This window comes from Penicillium atrosanguineum, assembly GCF_028827265.1.
Source record: "Penicillium atrosanguineum strain IBT 20685 chromosome Unknown utg000002l_segment0_segment0, whole genome shotgun sequence".
NCBI lineage: Eukaryota > Fungi > Ascomycota > Eurotiomycetes > Eurotiales > Aspergillaceae > Penicillium > Penicillium atrosanguineum.
In genome coordinates this window covers 420,828-433,648 of record NW_026623134.1, presented here as the reverse complement: position 1 = coordinate 433,648, position 12,821 = coordinate 420,828, and the positions used below count along the sequence as shown (strand labels likewise).

The 12,821-nt window shown below is 51.5% G+C and overlaps 6 protein-coding genes across 6 annotated transcripts; 4 read left to right on the top strand and 2 right to left on the bottom strand.

Moving 5' to 3' along the window:
- Positions 1–124: 124 nt before the first annotated feature.
- Positions 125–950, top strand: N7443_001901 (F1F0 ATP synthase subunit delta; the record flags this gene model as incomplete). The annotated part of the gene is made up of 6 exons (XM_056881957.1): positions 125–256; positions 327–349; positions 418–548; positions 633–721; positions 775–864; positions 918–950. 6 exons carry the CDS (start codon positions 125–127, stop codon positions 948–950), a joined length of 498 nt encoding a protein of 165 aa, XP_056743798.1.
- Positions 951–1,140: 190 nt separating this feature from the next.
- Positions 1,141–2,595, top strand: N7443_001900 (uncharacterized protein; the record flags this gene model as incomplete). The annotated part of the gene is made up of 1 exon (XM_056881956.1): positions 1,141–2,595. One exon carries the CDS (start codon positions 1,141–1,143, stop codon positions 2,593–2,595), a length of 1,455 nt encoding a protein of 484 aa, XP_056743797.1.
- Positions 2,596–3,394: 799 nt separating this feature from the next.
- Positions 3,395–5,779, bottom strand: N7443_001899 (uncharacterized protein; the record flags this gene model as incomplete). The annotated part of the gene is made up of 3 exons (XM_056881955.1): positions 3,395–5,161; positions 5,214–5,581; positions 5,635–5,779. 3 exons carry the CDS (start codon positions 5,777–5,779, stop codon positions 3,395–3,397), a joined length of 2,280 nt encoding a protein of 759 aa, XP_056743796.1.
- Positions 5,780–6,479: 700 nt separating this feature from the next.
- N7443_001898 (putative L-cystine transporter) lies at positions 6,480–7,531 on the top strand (the record flags this gene model as incomplete). Its single annotated transcript, XM_056881954.1, has 3 exons — positions 6,480–6,508; positions 6,682–7,120; positions 7,172–7,531. The coding sequence occupies 3 exons, from the start codon at positions 6,480–6,482 to the stop codon at positions 7,529–7,531; spliced, it is 828 nt and encodes a 275-aa protein (XP_056743795.1).
- Positions 7,532–7,598: 67 nt separating this feature from the next.
- N7443_001897 (60S ribosomal protein L29) lies at positions 7,599–7,903 on the bottom strand (the record flags this gene model as incomplete). The annotated part of the gene is given in 2 exon segments (XM_056881953.1): positions 7,599–7,731; positions 7,746–7,903. The coding sequence occupies 2 exon segments, from the start codon at positions 7,901–7,903 to the stop codon at positions 7,599–7,601; spliced, it is 291 nt and encodes a 96-aa protein (XP_056743794.1).
- A 1,629-nt stretch (positions 7,904–9,532) lies between these two features.
- Positions 9,533–10,648, top strand: N7443_001896 (putative C2H2 transcription factor; the record flags this gene model as incomplete). Its single annotated transcript, XM_056881952.1, has 1 exon — positions 9,533–10,648. One exon carries the CDS (start codon positions 9,533–9,535, stop codon positions 10,646–10,648), a length of 1,116 nt encoding a protein of 371 aa, XP_056743793.1.
- Between the last annotated feature and the right edge of the window lie 2,173 nt (positions 10,649–12,821).

Sequence of the window (12,821 nt, the reverse complement as noted above, 5' to 3'; positions counted from 1 at the left end):
GCGCATATCGGGTGGACTCAACACGTGACCCGAGCCACTAGGGAACAACCGGCTCGGACTTCGACCTTTGCAACGCAACCTTCAATAGGGACTCTCCAGCCTTTGCACTCCCATCCATTGCACAATGAGCTCCTTCCGCTTCGCTCGCTCTGCCCTGAGGGCCCGCCCCTCCCTCTTCAGCGCTCCCATCCAGCGCCGTGGATACGCCGAGGCCGTTGCCGACAAGATCAAGCTGTCCCTGACCCTTCCTCACCAGGTACGCCAAACCCATCTGATATGACCTACCAGTCCTAAGGTCCCGTACTAACACTCTTTTTCTAAATTAGTCCATCTACCGCTCCACTGACGTGTTCGTTCCCCTCATTTCGCGCGCTTCTTTGACACTCCCTGAATACTGACGAATCTTCGCGACCACAGGACTCAGGTCAACCTCCCCGCCGCCTCCGGCGAGATGGGTGTCCTTGCCAACCACGTTCCTTCCATTGAGCAGCTCAAGCCCGGTCTTGTTGAGATTATCGAGGAGAGTGGCGCTACCAAGCAGTTCTTCCGTACGTTCGATCCTTGCGCCCGAGTCGTTCCGTGACGGACAACTCTTCAGTCGAGCCAAATAACTAACGTTTTCACAACGACAGTCTCCGGTGGCTTCGCCGTCGTCCAGCCCGACTCCCAGCTGAGCATCAACGCCGTCGAGGGTTACCCCCTCGAGGACTTCAGCGCCGACGTACGTTCCGTCCGACTTTGCGACAGCACAATTGATACTGATCGGTATTATAGGCTATCCGCAACCAGATCGCCGAGTCCCAGAAGATTGCCAACGGCAGCGGCAGCGAGCAGGATATTGCTGAGGCTAAGGTTGAGCTGGAGGTACGAATCTCTCACTTTCTTCCATCATAGACATTGACTGACTCCTTGAATAGGTTCTCGAGACCCTGCAGGCCCATGTCAAATAGATGTACATATCCATTCGCGCATTCGTCATTTGACCTGTAGAATTATAGCAATTCTTTGATTCAATCGTGTTTTCCTCTTCTCGGTAGAACGGGGATGCACCTTCCCTTGGTGCACGCCTCTTGTTGCGCGTTCTCTCTTCACTCACTCCCTCGCTTTCTCGCTTCTTCACTTCGTCATTTCCCCCCAACAATGCGTTCGATAAAAAAACCTCTGGGTAGCATCGATACTCGTGTGAAAATGACTGACACTCCTCCGGACGGACTTCTCTCCCCATCGTTCGCGTCTGTCATCGCTTATGGTAATATTCTGCAGCGTGAACCTCCCACTCTCAATGAAATGGACTCCCGCGCTCGTGAGCCGAAGTCAATGCAACGAATCACGACTGATGAACTCGGCGAGGGGCTTGACGAACGGGATGAGGAGCGATATCCTCGACTGGATTTAGATCCCGCCATGGACAAGTATCATATCCTGGAGAGCCTCACGGAGCCGACAAACCCGCAGAATACTCCCGCTTCTAACAGTGGTTGCGATAGCCCAGGTGATGTCTCTCGACGCAGCAACGGCGAGGGTCTGCGTACCAGCTCCGCCCCTATTACCCCGGCCTTGACTATCAACTGGTTCGAAGACCAGCCGGTTGAGAGCTTGTATTACCTTCTTGGTGAGGCAGACGATGGTACCAAGAACCAGAATCAGAAGCGTCGCTTCTCCGCCGATGACCAGCCGCGCTCGACCTCCCCAATCACCGTTCCCAAGGAAGTCCATCTCCAAGCCACTGCAGATGTCAATCCCATAGGAGATGACATTGAGAAAGCCGCCACGACTCTGAGATGCGTTCGATTCACCCCACCCCTGGACTTGTCTCCGGCGCGTTCTCCACCACGCTCGTCTCGCGCAGTGAACCAGCCACTTCCCTCCATGGAACGAAAGCAAGACCACGTCTCCACTCACCGACAGCAAAATCAGAATGAGAAATGGAGAGATCCAAACCGCGCTCGTGGCAATCGGGTTTCGCCAAATCGTAGCCCTGTGCGAGCCTGTCAGCCTTCGTCCAATCCTTCCAGCGACCAGCCAACAGTCCGCTTTTTGTCCCCTTCGAAGTGTGCTTTTGGAGGTGATCGACTGCATTCGACAAGCCTGTTCCAAAGCAGCTCGGACCAGGAGGCCCCAGAAATGTCCGGTGCTCTGACAGACGAACCAACTGCCACCAATGGGTTTGCGTCTTCAGGACAGGGATTTGATCTTGCTGTGATATCATTCTCTTTGTACCGCTTCCGATACCCTGGGTCATCGCGCGCAGGGGTGTTTCAAGCCCGGATAAATTGTACAGTCATCCCGGTGAAGCATTCACCTCAAGAAGGGAAGACAAATAAGACGGTGGTGACTCGGATGGCTGTTGATGACTTGCTTTTGCATACCTATGTCATTGTGCCGGCTTTAATTCTGCGCCTCCCTCTTCTTGGTGTCTCAGTCGCCAAGCAGTTCAAGCATTCACGACTTGGTATTGCTACAACCTACTTTGTGAACATACTCTGGGCCATGGCACTGAGGGCTTTCTATTACGTGCTACTCCGACTTGGCCAGGATGTTTATTATCACTCCAAGCCGACGACACCGCGCCAGAAAAAGAGACACTCTACCTGATGACGGTTTCCCGACCCAAATTTGCCCACCCGGTTAGTCTGCCGACGACAATACCAGCTTCATATACTCTATGGTCATGTTCTTTATGTTTAAACGCAGCGATACCAACTCAACTACTTTTCTGATCTTCTTTTTTCTGAGTATCATTCTATTAGTGGCCAGATGGGCACGGCTTGAACACATGTTATATCCCACCATTCTTGTTGTCCAGGCTAACTCTACCCGGACTATTCTTTGTCTTTTCAACGTTGTCTATCTCTAGCAGTATCCATTTTTATGATTCATGAAGACTATGATATCCAATTCACTCAATGATACAGGTCTTGAATGCGCCAATAACTCTGCCAACAATTGGGACATAGCCTGGAATATCTCTACAACAACGTAGAAGTTTACTACCCCGAGATCCTTCGCTCTTAATATCACAAGCCACATAGGCAGTGTCTGATTACTATAACATAGGAAACATTTAGTAGTAATGCTAAACATTTGAATATTGAAACAGCCAATATCGATATCTTCTCATATTTTACGCATTGCCATCTCGAACCTAGGTATCATAAACATAAAAGAGATAAATTCGAAACCGATTTTCAATTCCAAGCCCAAGGGGACCGCCCATTTCAAATCATTTCCATCGCAAAACATGTCCATTATCCAGAAAACATCAATCACACATCGAAGCATTGGTATTAACAAGAAGCTGAAAACACAACTCATTTATACAGGTCGTAGCAGTGTCCATCCCGGACAAAAAATAAGCAGATGACAAAAAGGGAAAGGTGTGAGGTTAAGACCATTACTCGAATTCCACGCCAGGCCGTTGTTGCCTGTCCTGGCGTGCTCGAGCTCGCTCTGCACGTCGGCGACGACGGTTGTTGGCGTAGGATCCGCTAGCTTCGGTGCCGGTCCACGTGCCAGGTGAAGTGACACTTCCAGCGCCGTATGGGATATTCGAAGCCGCGGGATGCGGAATAGGAGGTGGCGGTGGCATTACGCTGATTTGAGAGTCAGATTGAGGGAAAGGAGAGGGAGGTATGCTGCCTGGTTGAGGGGCCATTGCGGCCTGCTGTTCTCGTCGTATCTGCTCGGCTTGCCGACGCTCCTTTTCTTCAACGCGACGCCAGCGGTCTGATTCACGCTCTCCACCGGATAAGGAGCCTGCACTGCTGCCGCGACGACGAGAATTCCGTCGCTCTCTGCGGCGTGCTTCACGCTGCGCAGCCGCCTCTTCTTCTGTCAGACGACGGAGTGTAACATGCCGACCATCATTGTGCATCTTCACTTTGACAGAGACCGGCGGAGACTCGACGTGATCATCTCGTCGACTCACATCGCTGCGACGATGGCTGGATGCAGCGCCCAGTGCAGCCCCAGCGGCCGCTCCAGCTGCCAATTCCTCGGCATGATGAGAATGGGAGTAATGGGAAGCTGGAGGTGGGGGTATTAAATCACCGGAAAGCTCGTGATGCGCTGGAGGAATAGGAGGAATGTCAGAGCGTGAAGGATAGACAGCGCCTGTTGCCACTGGCTCTGCCGTGAGAAGAGAGCTGTGCGATGGTTGTCGAGGGGGCCTAGGCGGCCGAGGAGTAAGATCGGTTGGTGTGAGATCACTTTCAGTGTAGGAGCTCGGCCTTCGTCGCTGTGGATAAACTCCTTGACTATCCTGTCGTCGCTTGCTGTTCGCTCTTTGCAAATATTCATCTTCTTCTTCCCGACGGTGGATGTCATCGAGTCGACGTTTTTCTTCGTCATCCTTGCCTTTGCGGCTGAACATTCGTTTCACCGCAGCAAAGGCACCAGCGCCGAGAAGCGCGTCACGAACTCCATGCGAAGGACGCCGCTCCTGAGGTTCGGTAAGGTACGTACTATTGTAGTAGTAAGATGAACCGGGGCTCTGAGGTCTGCTCGGCACACGGCTTGGAGGTCGATTGAGTGGCGCTGGGTGAACGGGCTCCGGTCGTCCATCTTCCAGTCGACTGAGAGATTCTTCTGAATAGCTGTCCGTACGCGAGTGGGCGGGTCTGTACCGTCCAACTTCGGAGTCTTCTTCACGATCTCGTCGACGATCCCACCATTTCTTCGCGAGCATACCCCCACCTGCTAATGCACCCAGCTGGAGGATCTTTTTGCCCCAGCCACCGCTCTCATGACGACGAGAAGATTCGTCAGAGTACTTCTCATCGGAGACAGACGTGCGTGACTCTTCATAAACCTGGCTCGAGTGGCGGCTTCGTTGGCGCCGCTTGAACATCGAAGCCAATCCTGCTCCCAAAGCACCCCCGGCCAAAGCCTGTCCGAGACCACCACCGCCACCACCACCACCACCACCATGATGTTCCTCTGTGACAACTGATGGTCCGGAGTATCGACTCCCGTGCTCACTTGCCATATGATAGCCCTCATCGTCGTAAAGGTAGGATAGCACGAAGTACAACATCAAATAACCAAAAGCCGCAAGCGCGAAGAGAATGAAAAGGACCTTGGGGGAGCCATAGAGTGTCAGTCCCAGAGGAATCTGAACAATTCCCAAAAGGCACAGAGCGCGACCGAACCAGCGGTGAATCTATACCAAAGAATTAATTATGACCGACAACAGTCAGACAGGGCTGACTTACCACCAACTTCAGAGGGACATGGTGTCTGGTTCTCTTGCTCTCCTTTTTGTGCACAAACCAGCCCCACAGCATCTGAAATATGACCATGACATAGATTGCTAAGCCGATTCCATGGTGTGGGTTAGTCAAGCTCCTCTCCGGGCCAACGGCAAACCAGCCAAGTACAAACACCACCGTTGACAACAGTAACGTCATTACTTGGAACCAAGCATGAAGCTTGAATGCCCAGTATGGATTCCATCGGGAGTAGTAACGGATGATAAATGTGGAAATAGGGACGAGACCCAAGAAAACAATGGTACCAATCACACCATGGGCAATAATGATAGAATGGTACCCAGTCATATCCTTGAATCGGTTTCCCATGCCTAAACTATGTCAGTTGGACCGTAGATGAATCAGCCGGGCCGCAGGTACTAACCATTGTATCGCATTGTCTCAAAGTTCACGCCCATCAAATTGGGCAGCAGGAACGTGTCCCGCGTCAAATCCCATGTTCCATCGCCAGCGTGGAGTGTATTCGACGAGTATGTACTGCTCCCAGGAGCAGTGAGTGTGTCTGGCATTTTGGTAATGTATGTCCAGGATTCGCGCAATATCGAAGTTGAATCTCTGGAATGTCGGATTTATTGACGGAGATCTGTCGAGATCTCCCGATCCGAAGAATGCACCATGCGATGGGATCGGCGACTGGAGAGAAGGCGAATTGACAGGCGACCTGACGTATGTATCGTTATTTTAAACCGATAAAAGTTGTGTCTTCGTGTACGAGGGCTCGCTCGGTTGTCTGGCGGTGAGTGTAGATAAGTGTAAGCGTGCTGTTGACTGTTGACTTGGGACGGAACGAGTGAAGGGAGGGAGTCGCACAAGTTCGAGAAAGGTCGAAAAGGGCTGGCCGGGAGAGAGATTGGGAGATTGGAAACACGACTAGGAGCCCTGAAATCGATGAGAATGAAAGGGTCGTACGGGATCAACAACGGGCTGAGCAAGTCCCTTGTCAACTGTATACCGCGTTAGGTTTAGTGCGCCAGCGCATAACCAGAGCAACGGGCTCACCGCCTTCTGGTTTCAGACAGATCAGATACTATCATGTGATCTTATCGATTGTGGGTCACCTGATTCTTATCCCCACGGGACCCGCCGTCACACCATCGTAGCTCGTCATTCTCAATCTTGTTCTGCGAAAATTTCTCGCTAGGTTCAGGAATAAGAGGAGTGAGAATTGATTCATGCCTGGAGGTTGATCGGACTATGGCCCAGTCGCATATGGAAGTATTTGTTCGGGCTCTGTCCCGGTAAGCGCCCCTTGCAGACTTGCAGCTCATACCCCGAGAGTTTCCGTCAACAATACTGATACGCGATGGCAGCCTTTTGGGATGGATATAGTATGTTGCATGCGACTCTGTTGTCTCTTCTTGAGGAGCGGATTGACTTTATTTAGAATGCTATATACTGACCGCCTTTTCAGCATGCTGAGCTGGTCGGCATCGTTCTACCCTCAGATTGTAATCAACTACAGACGTCGATCGACTTCGGGGCTTTCGATTGACACACCCACAATTAATACCCTGGGGTTCGCGTGTTATACGGTCTACACGGCTACCTTTTTGTATTCGCCCATGATCCGTGATCAGTATGCGGCCAGGCACCCGGCATCAGAGGAGCCCACCGTTCGCTTAAATGACTTTGCATTCGCTCTTCATGCCGTGTTCTTGTGCTTCATCATGTACACGCAATTCTGGCCCTCAATATGGGGACTGCACGTGTCTCGCTTCCAGAGAATTAGCAAGACCATGCTCGCGCTGTTCTGGGGATCCGTCTTTGCGCCCGTGGTGGTGATCTGGATAGTGCTTGCGAAGAGCCCAGACGGAGGGTATGACCCTTCGACCTGGGCGTGGATTGACGTTGTAAGTAATCCTGGTCATTGTGCGAATGGCGTGTTTTAACACAGTTGACAGATCTATGCAATTTCTTATATCAAGCTTGTCATCACGGTTCTCAAGTACGTGCCGCAGGCGTGGTTGAATTATAAGCGGAAGTCGACTCACGGCTGGAGCATCATTCCGATGCTTTTGGATTTGAATGGCGGCGTTCTATCACTGGTGCAGTTGGTGCTTGACTCCAGCCTCCAGAGCGATTGGAGCGGCATCACGGGAAACCCCGTGAAGCTTCTTCTGGGCAACGTCACCATCTTCTTCGATCTGATCTTCGTTGTGCAGCACTATATCTTATACCCGGATACATTTGATGTGAAGAAGCCCCAAGACGGAGAGACCAGTCCCTTGTTAGCCGACTCGGCTGATCAGCATTCTGTATGATGGCGGGGTTGATGTTAATAGAACAGTGTAGAAGGGGCCAAATGAGAGACATTCTGTGGGAAAAGTGCTATTTCTGTAGACTGTGGGTTGGGATCTCGATGGGGTTGAGACAGTGGGGGCGGAAGCCGATCGGGATGTGACGGTAGGGCTCTGGTCTTGGATCATAACCAATCGGTTTGTCCAGATAGTGCCCCTCCGGCCTGTGTACTCTCACATAACTTCTTCATCACCTGAGCGATCGTGCGTGGAGCTTTTGATAGACAGCGGTAGAGGCGTGGGGACTAGTGCAGCGATACTGAAGGCTGTCATCACCAGGAGTTGGGCTCCGTGGTCGAGGTCTTCGACTGTCGAGGATTGGAAATCGAATGCCATCTTATTTCCAAGAATTAGCTTACCACGTCCGCAGCTGGAGGGGCCGGGACGAAAGAGGGGGAAGACCGCCACCACGCGGCTTGGAGCGCTATACACCTCGTAGCAAGACACCGCTTCTCGCGTTTGCTGGAGAGGGACCCGCCGGCCCCCAAAAGCGAAGATGACTGGTCCATCTCTGGGCTAAGCACTAAGAATGTGCAATGTAGCCAATCCGGACCCCGCGCGACGCCCTGACAGGGATCCTGCCTCGGCTCTAATCGTCGGTGTCGGGCTTTTCGGGGACTCTTTATGGATTTGGAGCTGAACTAAATATCCCAGTCCCTTTTCGAACCTGAGGATCTCACGAATGAATGTCTTGTTTCAGGAAGGATCGACATGGAATGCGGGATGTTTCGAACGTGAGTGATACTGGCTCCCAACTCCCCAGCTGGGCCCATACTACCCTCGAGGCACGGCCACGTCTGCGATACTACCTTTATGTCGCCGTTACGACCAGGCGCCCAAATGGATTGCTCATACCTGAAGACTTGAGAGCTGAGAGCTGAGACCTGAGAGCTGAGACCTGGAGACCGGGAGATCTGGCAATTGTTATGCAAGAGCGCTAGTGCACAACAGGGGAAGTAGGAAACGAGGACTAGACAACTCCCGGGCACTTCGAGTGATCGACAAGTACGGAGACCATGGACATCGTGGACATCATGGTTACCCGGCAGATATGAGGCTCCTCCTCTCCCCATATCGCAAGAATGACCTCAACGGGGTCAGGGTCAGGGTCACGGCCCCACGTCGTCGTATCCAAGACCTATCCAAAAACAGCGTGGCTTGGTGAAACCCCACCCAATAAGCCGGAGATGCGCGAGGCTAGAACTGGTTTAACGCCGCGATGCATACCTACTCAGTTACTCGAGGCCGCAAGTCGCCGCATGTACCAGACCCGTACTCCTAGGCCTATCATTCCCCTTGGCCCACCTGCGACCATGGATTTTCGGCCCCCCTGCAACTATTCTCAACATGGGTCTCGCACTCAGCCCTACCCACATGGACCCATGCGTTTACGTTCATTACATTACCGTCTTCACTGATATCCCGATCGCGGATCTTCGAATCATGATGATTCATTTCCAGCTGCCATGGACCCAGATCCCAACCCTGCCTCATGACGAACGGGGATGCACGTTTCCTTTCTTTACCATCTGAGTCAAATGTGCAGATCTTATTCTGTTTTCTCATTTGTTTACGGAACGCCTAGACTTCATCAGAAGCACTGCCTCGTTGATATTGTGGTATACGGTACAGATCGGACTTACCGTCCCGGACCGATGGTCCCTGACTTGTCGATGCCGGCCACGTTCGACTCGACTCTGAGGACTTTATAATTCCGCCTCTTGCACATCATCTCTGCCCTATTCTCTTTTCCCACCCAACGTCATCCCATCTTTCAGTTCGACACTAAGCACATGGCCATTGGGTTTATAATCTCGGGTTTAAGACTTCCTGGTATTCCAAGCATTGGCTGATATGCGAGGTCACTACTTTCCAAATACCTTGTTGGACTTTGAGGAGACCGGCACTTCCCCTGTGCTATCCCAAAAAAACCTCGTCAGCAAGCTCGTATACTCTCTACCCAATATGTCAGATATGCCCAGAATGAGGAAGACCGCCTGGGAGACCAGAAGGAATGGCTCGGTGCCTGGCAGCGCTGGGAACGGTCGATCCGAGCCCCCCCAGCTGGAAGGCCTGACCGATGTCCCTGTCAGCTCTTCATCTAACGCTCAGATGCCCGTTATACAGCCACATCTCGGCTTCGTGCAGGCTCAACCTGAGCTCATGTCGTCTTTCCTGTCCCCAGAAAGTTACTTATCGGACCGGAGAGCTTCGCCCGTCAGTGATGCTATGGGTTCCCTCTACGCCTGGTCCAGCACATCTGATGCCGACATGCTGAGACCGGCTGCGTCATCTATGGGCCCCACCACCTCGACGTCACCCTTTATGCAGCCGTATTACAGCTTTGGGACTTCCCAACCCATGGTCAGCCCACAGATCCAAAATATCTCTGGGTATACCTCGCAGGAAATCAACAAATGGTGCATGGAGAGTGACACATCCTCGGAATTCTATCAGCCGAGTAATTCCTGTCCATCCATGAACCAGTTGGCATTCGCCTCCCCGGAGATCCCGTCGAGCGTGTATCTACCTCTAGGGGAGCATATGAGCACTTCCGAGCAGTGGTTTACTCCCATATTTGCCGGCCCTTCCACCATCCCAGGCCCAATTCCAGAAGCATTCCTCTCTCCATCCTCTGCACCGGCAGTCTCCGTCACCTCTTCTTCCGCCATGAGTACCTCACCAGCCCCCACTCTGTCTGACTTCGAGTCACCGTCTTCTCGCCACCGACCGGCTTCGCCTCCCTCCAATCCCGCCGATCTCACGAGATACGGGATTCCGGCCGGAGAGGGGGTTTGGCGTTGTGCCTACCCGGCTTGTACCTCGCAGGCCCTTTTCCGTCGTGGCTGCGACCTACGCAAGCATTTCAACCGACATCGGAAGCACCTGTTCTGTCGACATGAAGGTTGTCCGCAGTCGAAACAAGGCGGATTCTCTAGCAAGAAAGACTGTGCTCGCCATGAGGCAAAGCATAACCCTGGTATCGTCTGCGAGTGGGACGGATGTGGGCGGGTGTTTAGTCGGGTCGACAATATGAAGGATCATGTGCGACGGATTCATCGCCGAGGTGGCAGTCGCTGATACACTGGAGCATGATTACGCTTTACGGTTTATGCATACACGAGCTTTGGATATACGGATTTGATTGGGATTTCTTGTTTGGGTCTGTTTGGGGATTTCTTGGGATGTATAACTACACGGGCAAGGACACGGTGAACAAGGCGAATACGGAATAAATTGACTCCTGGCGAGCAAGAGATAGAACTTTTGAGGAACGGAAATTATGAAATGCGACAAGAAAGAAGCGAAAGGAATAACATTGCACAATGGATTGGAACTTTTGTCTAATAATACTATTCCATATACAGGTCACGGCTGGACGGTTACCTCGTGAATTGTTTACTCTCCTTTCACCCAAATCAGAATTATAAACATTGCATTACAGCCCCTCGTTCCCCCCCCTGTGAAGAAACGGATAGACGGACAAAAATAGCCATAACGCAGCCCTAATGATCGCCATACCTAAGTGATCCATCACCCGCCCCCGCCCCCAATTCCAAATTTAGCGTACACAAGCAATGCCTCTGCCTTCCATTCATAACGGGTCGAGCTGAGTCTAGTGCAGATACGGCGCGACCTTGGTTTGGGCGCTCGCCCAACTGGGATCATTTCGCGACCTGGATACGCAACGCTTTCCCAATATGGCTAGATGCTCCGCTGGTCCAGTGTCGAACGAGCTACCGATTTGAGTATGGAGTTGGTTTTTTGGGGGCTGCTACCTCATTCTTGTTCCACTGCTGTTAGTTTGAATTGAATACTATTCTTGGTCTATTCTCGATCCAGCTTCTCTTACGATGTGACCCTCTGGAGGGTCGCCGTTCAATCGACGCACAAGATTACTTGTTTATTCTCTATTGAAGAGACAGCCATACCTTTTGTGGGAACCTGTCTCAGATTGAACGTTGAACGTCCGATGACGATGACCTCTTGCACGGTAGCCTCATCATACCTTACGACGCCCCATGTCTCAAAGAGGTTGGGGCTCTAGAACGGTAGAGGTACCCCTGGACCAAAAATCCCGACGCCCTGCACATGGCGCCGTTCCACGTGGCGCATCCTTCGTGCCGGATCTGCCTCGCTTATCATGTATGAAGGTAGTTCAGTAATTCTCCGTGGTACGCACCTCAAGAAAACGTCTATTTGCGGCAGGTTTGCTGTTGTGGTCGATCTCTGTCGTGCGACGGAAACGCTGCAGGTCTGTGACCAGGATCTAGCCTGATCAATCGTACGTCAGGTCGTATTGCGTTGGCTAGAGATTCAACCGTCTATTTGATCTCTGGGACTTTAGCTGTTTTCCCATTATATGAGATACATACAATCATTGACTGGAAAGGATTAGGGTGCACTTGGTGCTCCATTGATCTCCATATCTAGTTCTAAGTACGTTGGGCTGTCCGGGCCAGCCTTCATAATGAAGACCTCGATCCTTTCAAAATTCCTTCTTGAAAAAGAAGCGGATGCAAACTTCACGATAAGCGAAGGATGGGAAACGATCCTTCTGACCGCGATTAAGAGGAAATAGGTATAGTGAAGAATTTGGCATTTGAAACCACAGATCTAATCTTCAAGGCCAGAGCTCTGACACTTGCTGTGAAGCTCAAGCATATTTCTCTGGGCACGCACCTACACAGCTCAGACATGGCAGGAAGTAGGGTCCAATACTCAGGATCAGTAAATAATTTCTGACCCTCAAGTAACTACCTTGTTCCAAAGGACGAAATCAATTCAAGTACAAGGAGCTTATCCTGCCGGGTTTCCATAACCCTGTGATGAATCACATAGTAGTTCTTGACAATCTTACTAAAAATAGAAATGCAACGATATCGGATGCACATCTCGTATCTAGATAGGTCTTTTACTTGGCATGTTGCTTCCTGATGGCCTGTAAAGGCCCAGCCCTCGTGGCGCCGCGTTTCATCTCACCCTCCATATGGGCCTCCCTTTTTTGGTATTACGAATATAAGCGTCAAGACTGCGCCGGTCTTCTGAACGAATCACTGCCTTTTACCATGACTAAGACGCCGCGAGCAATATCTACACTTAGAGGAAGTTATCCCAGTATACAAAGGAAGAGCGTACAGGAATCGAAATACGAAAGAACAGCTCAACTCCTCGTTTCCTGTTGTTGGCCTTTTGAGACCCTGACCCAAAATCAAATACAAGATAAGAAAAGGAATAAAATATCTGGCAGAGA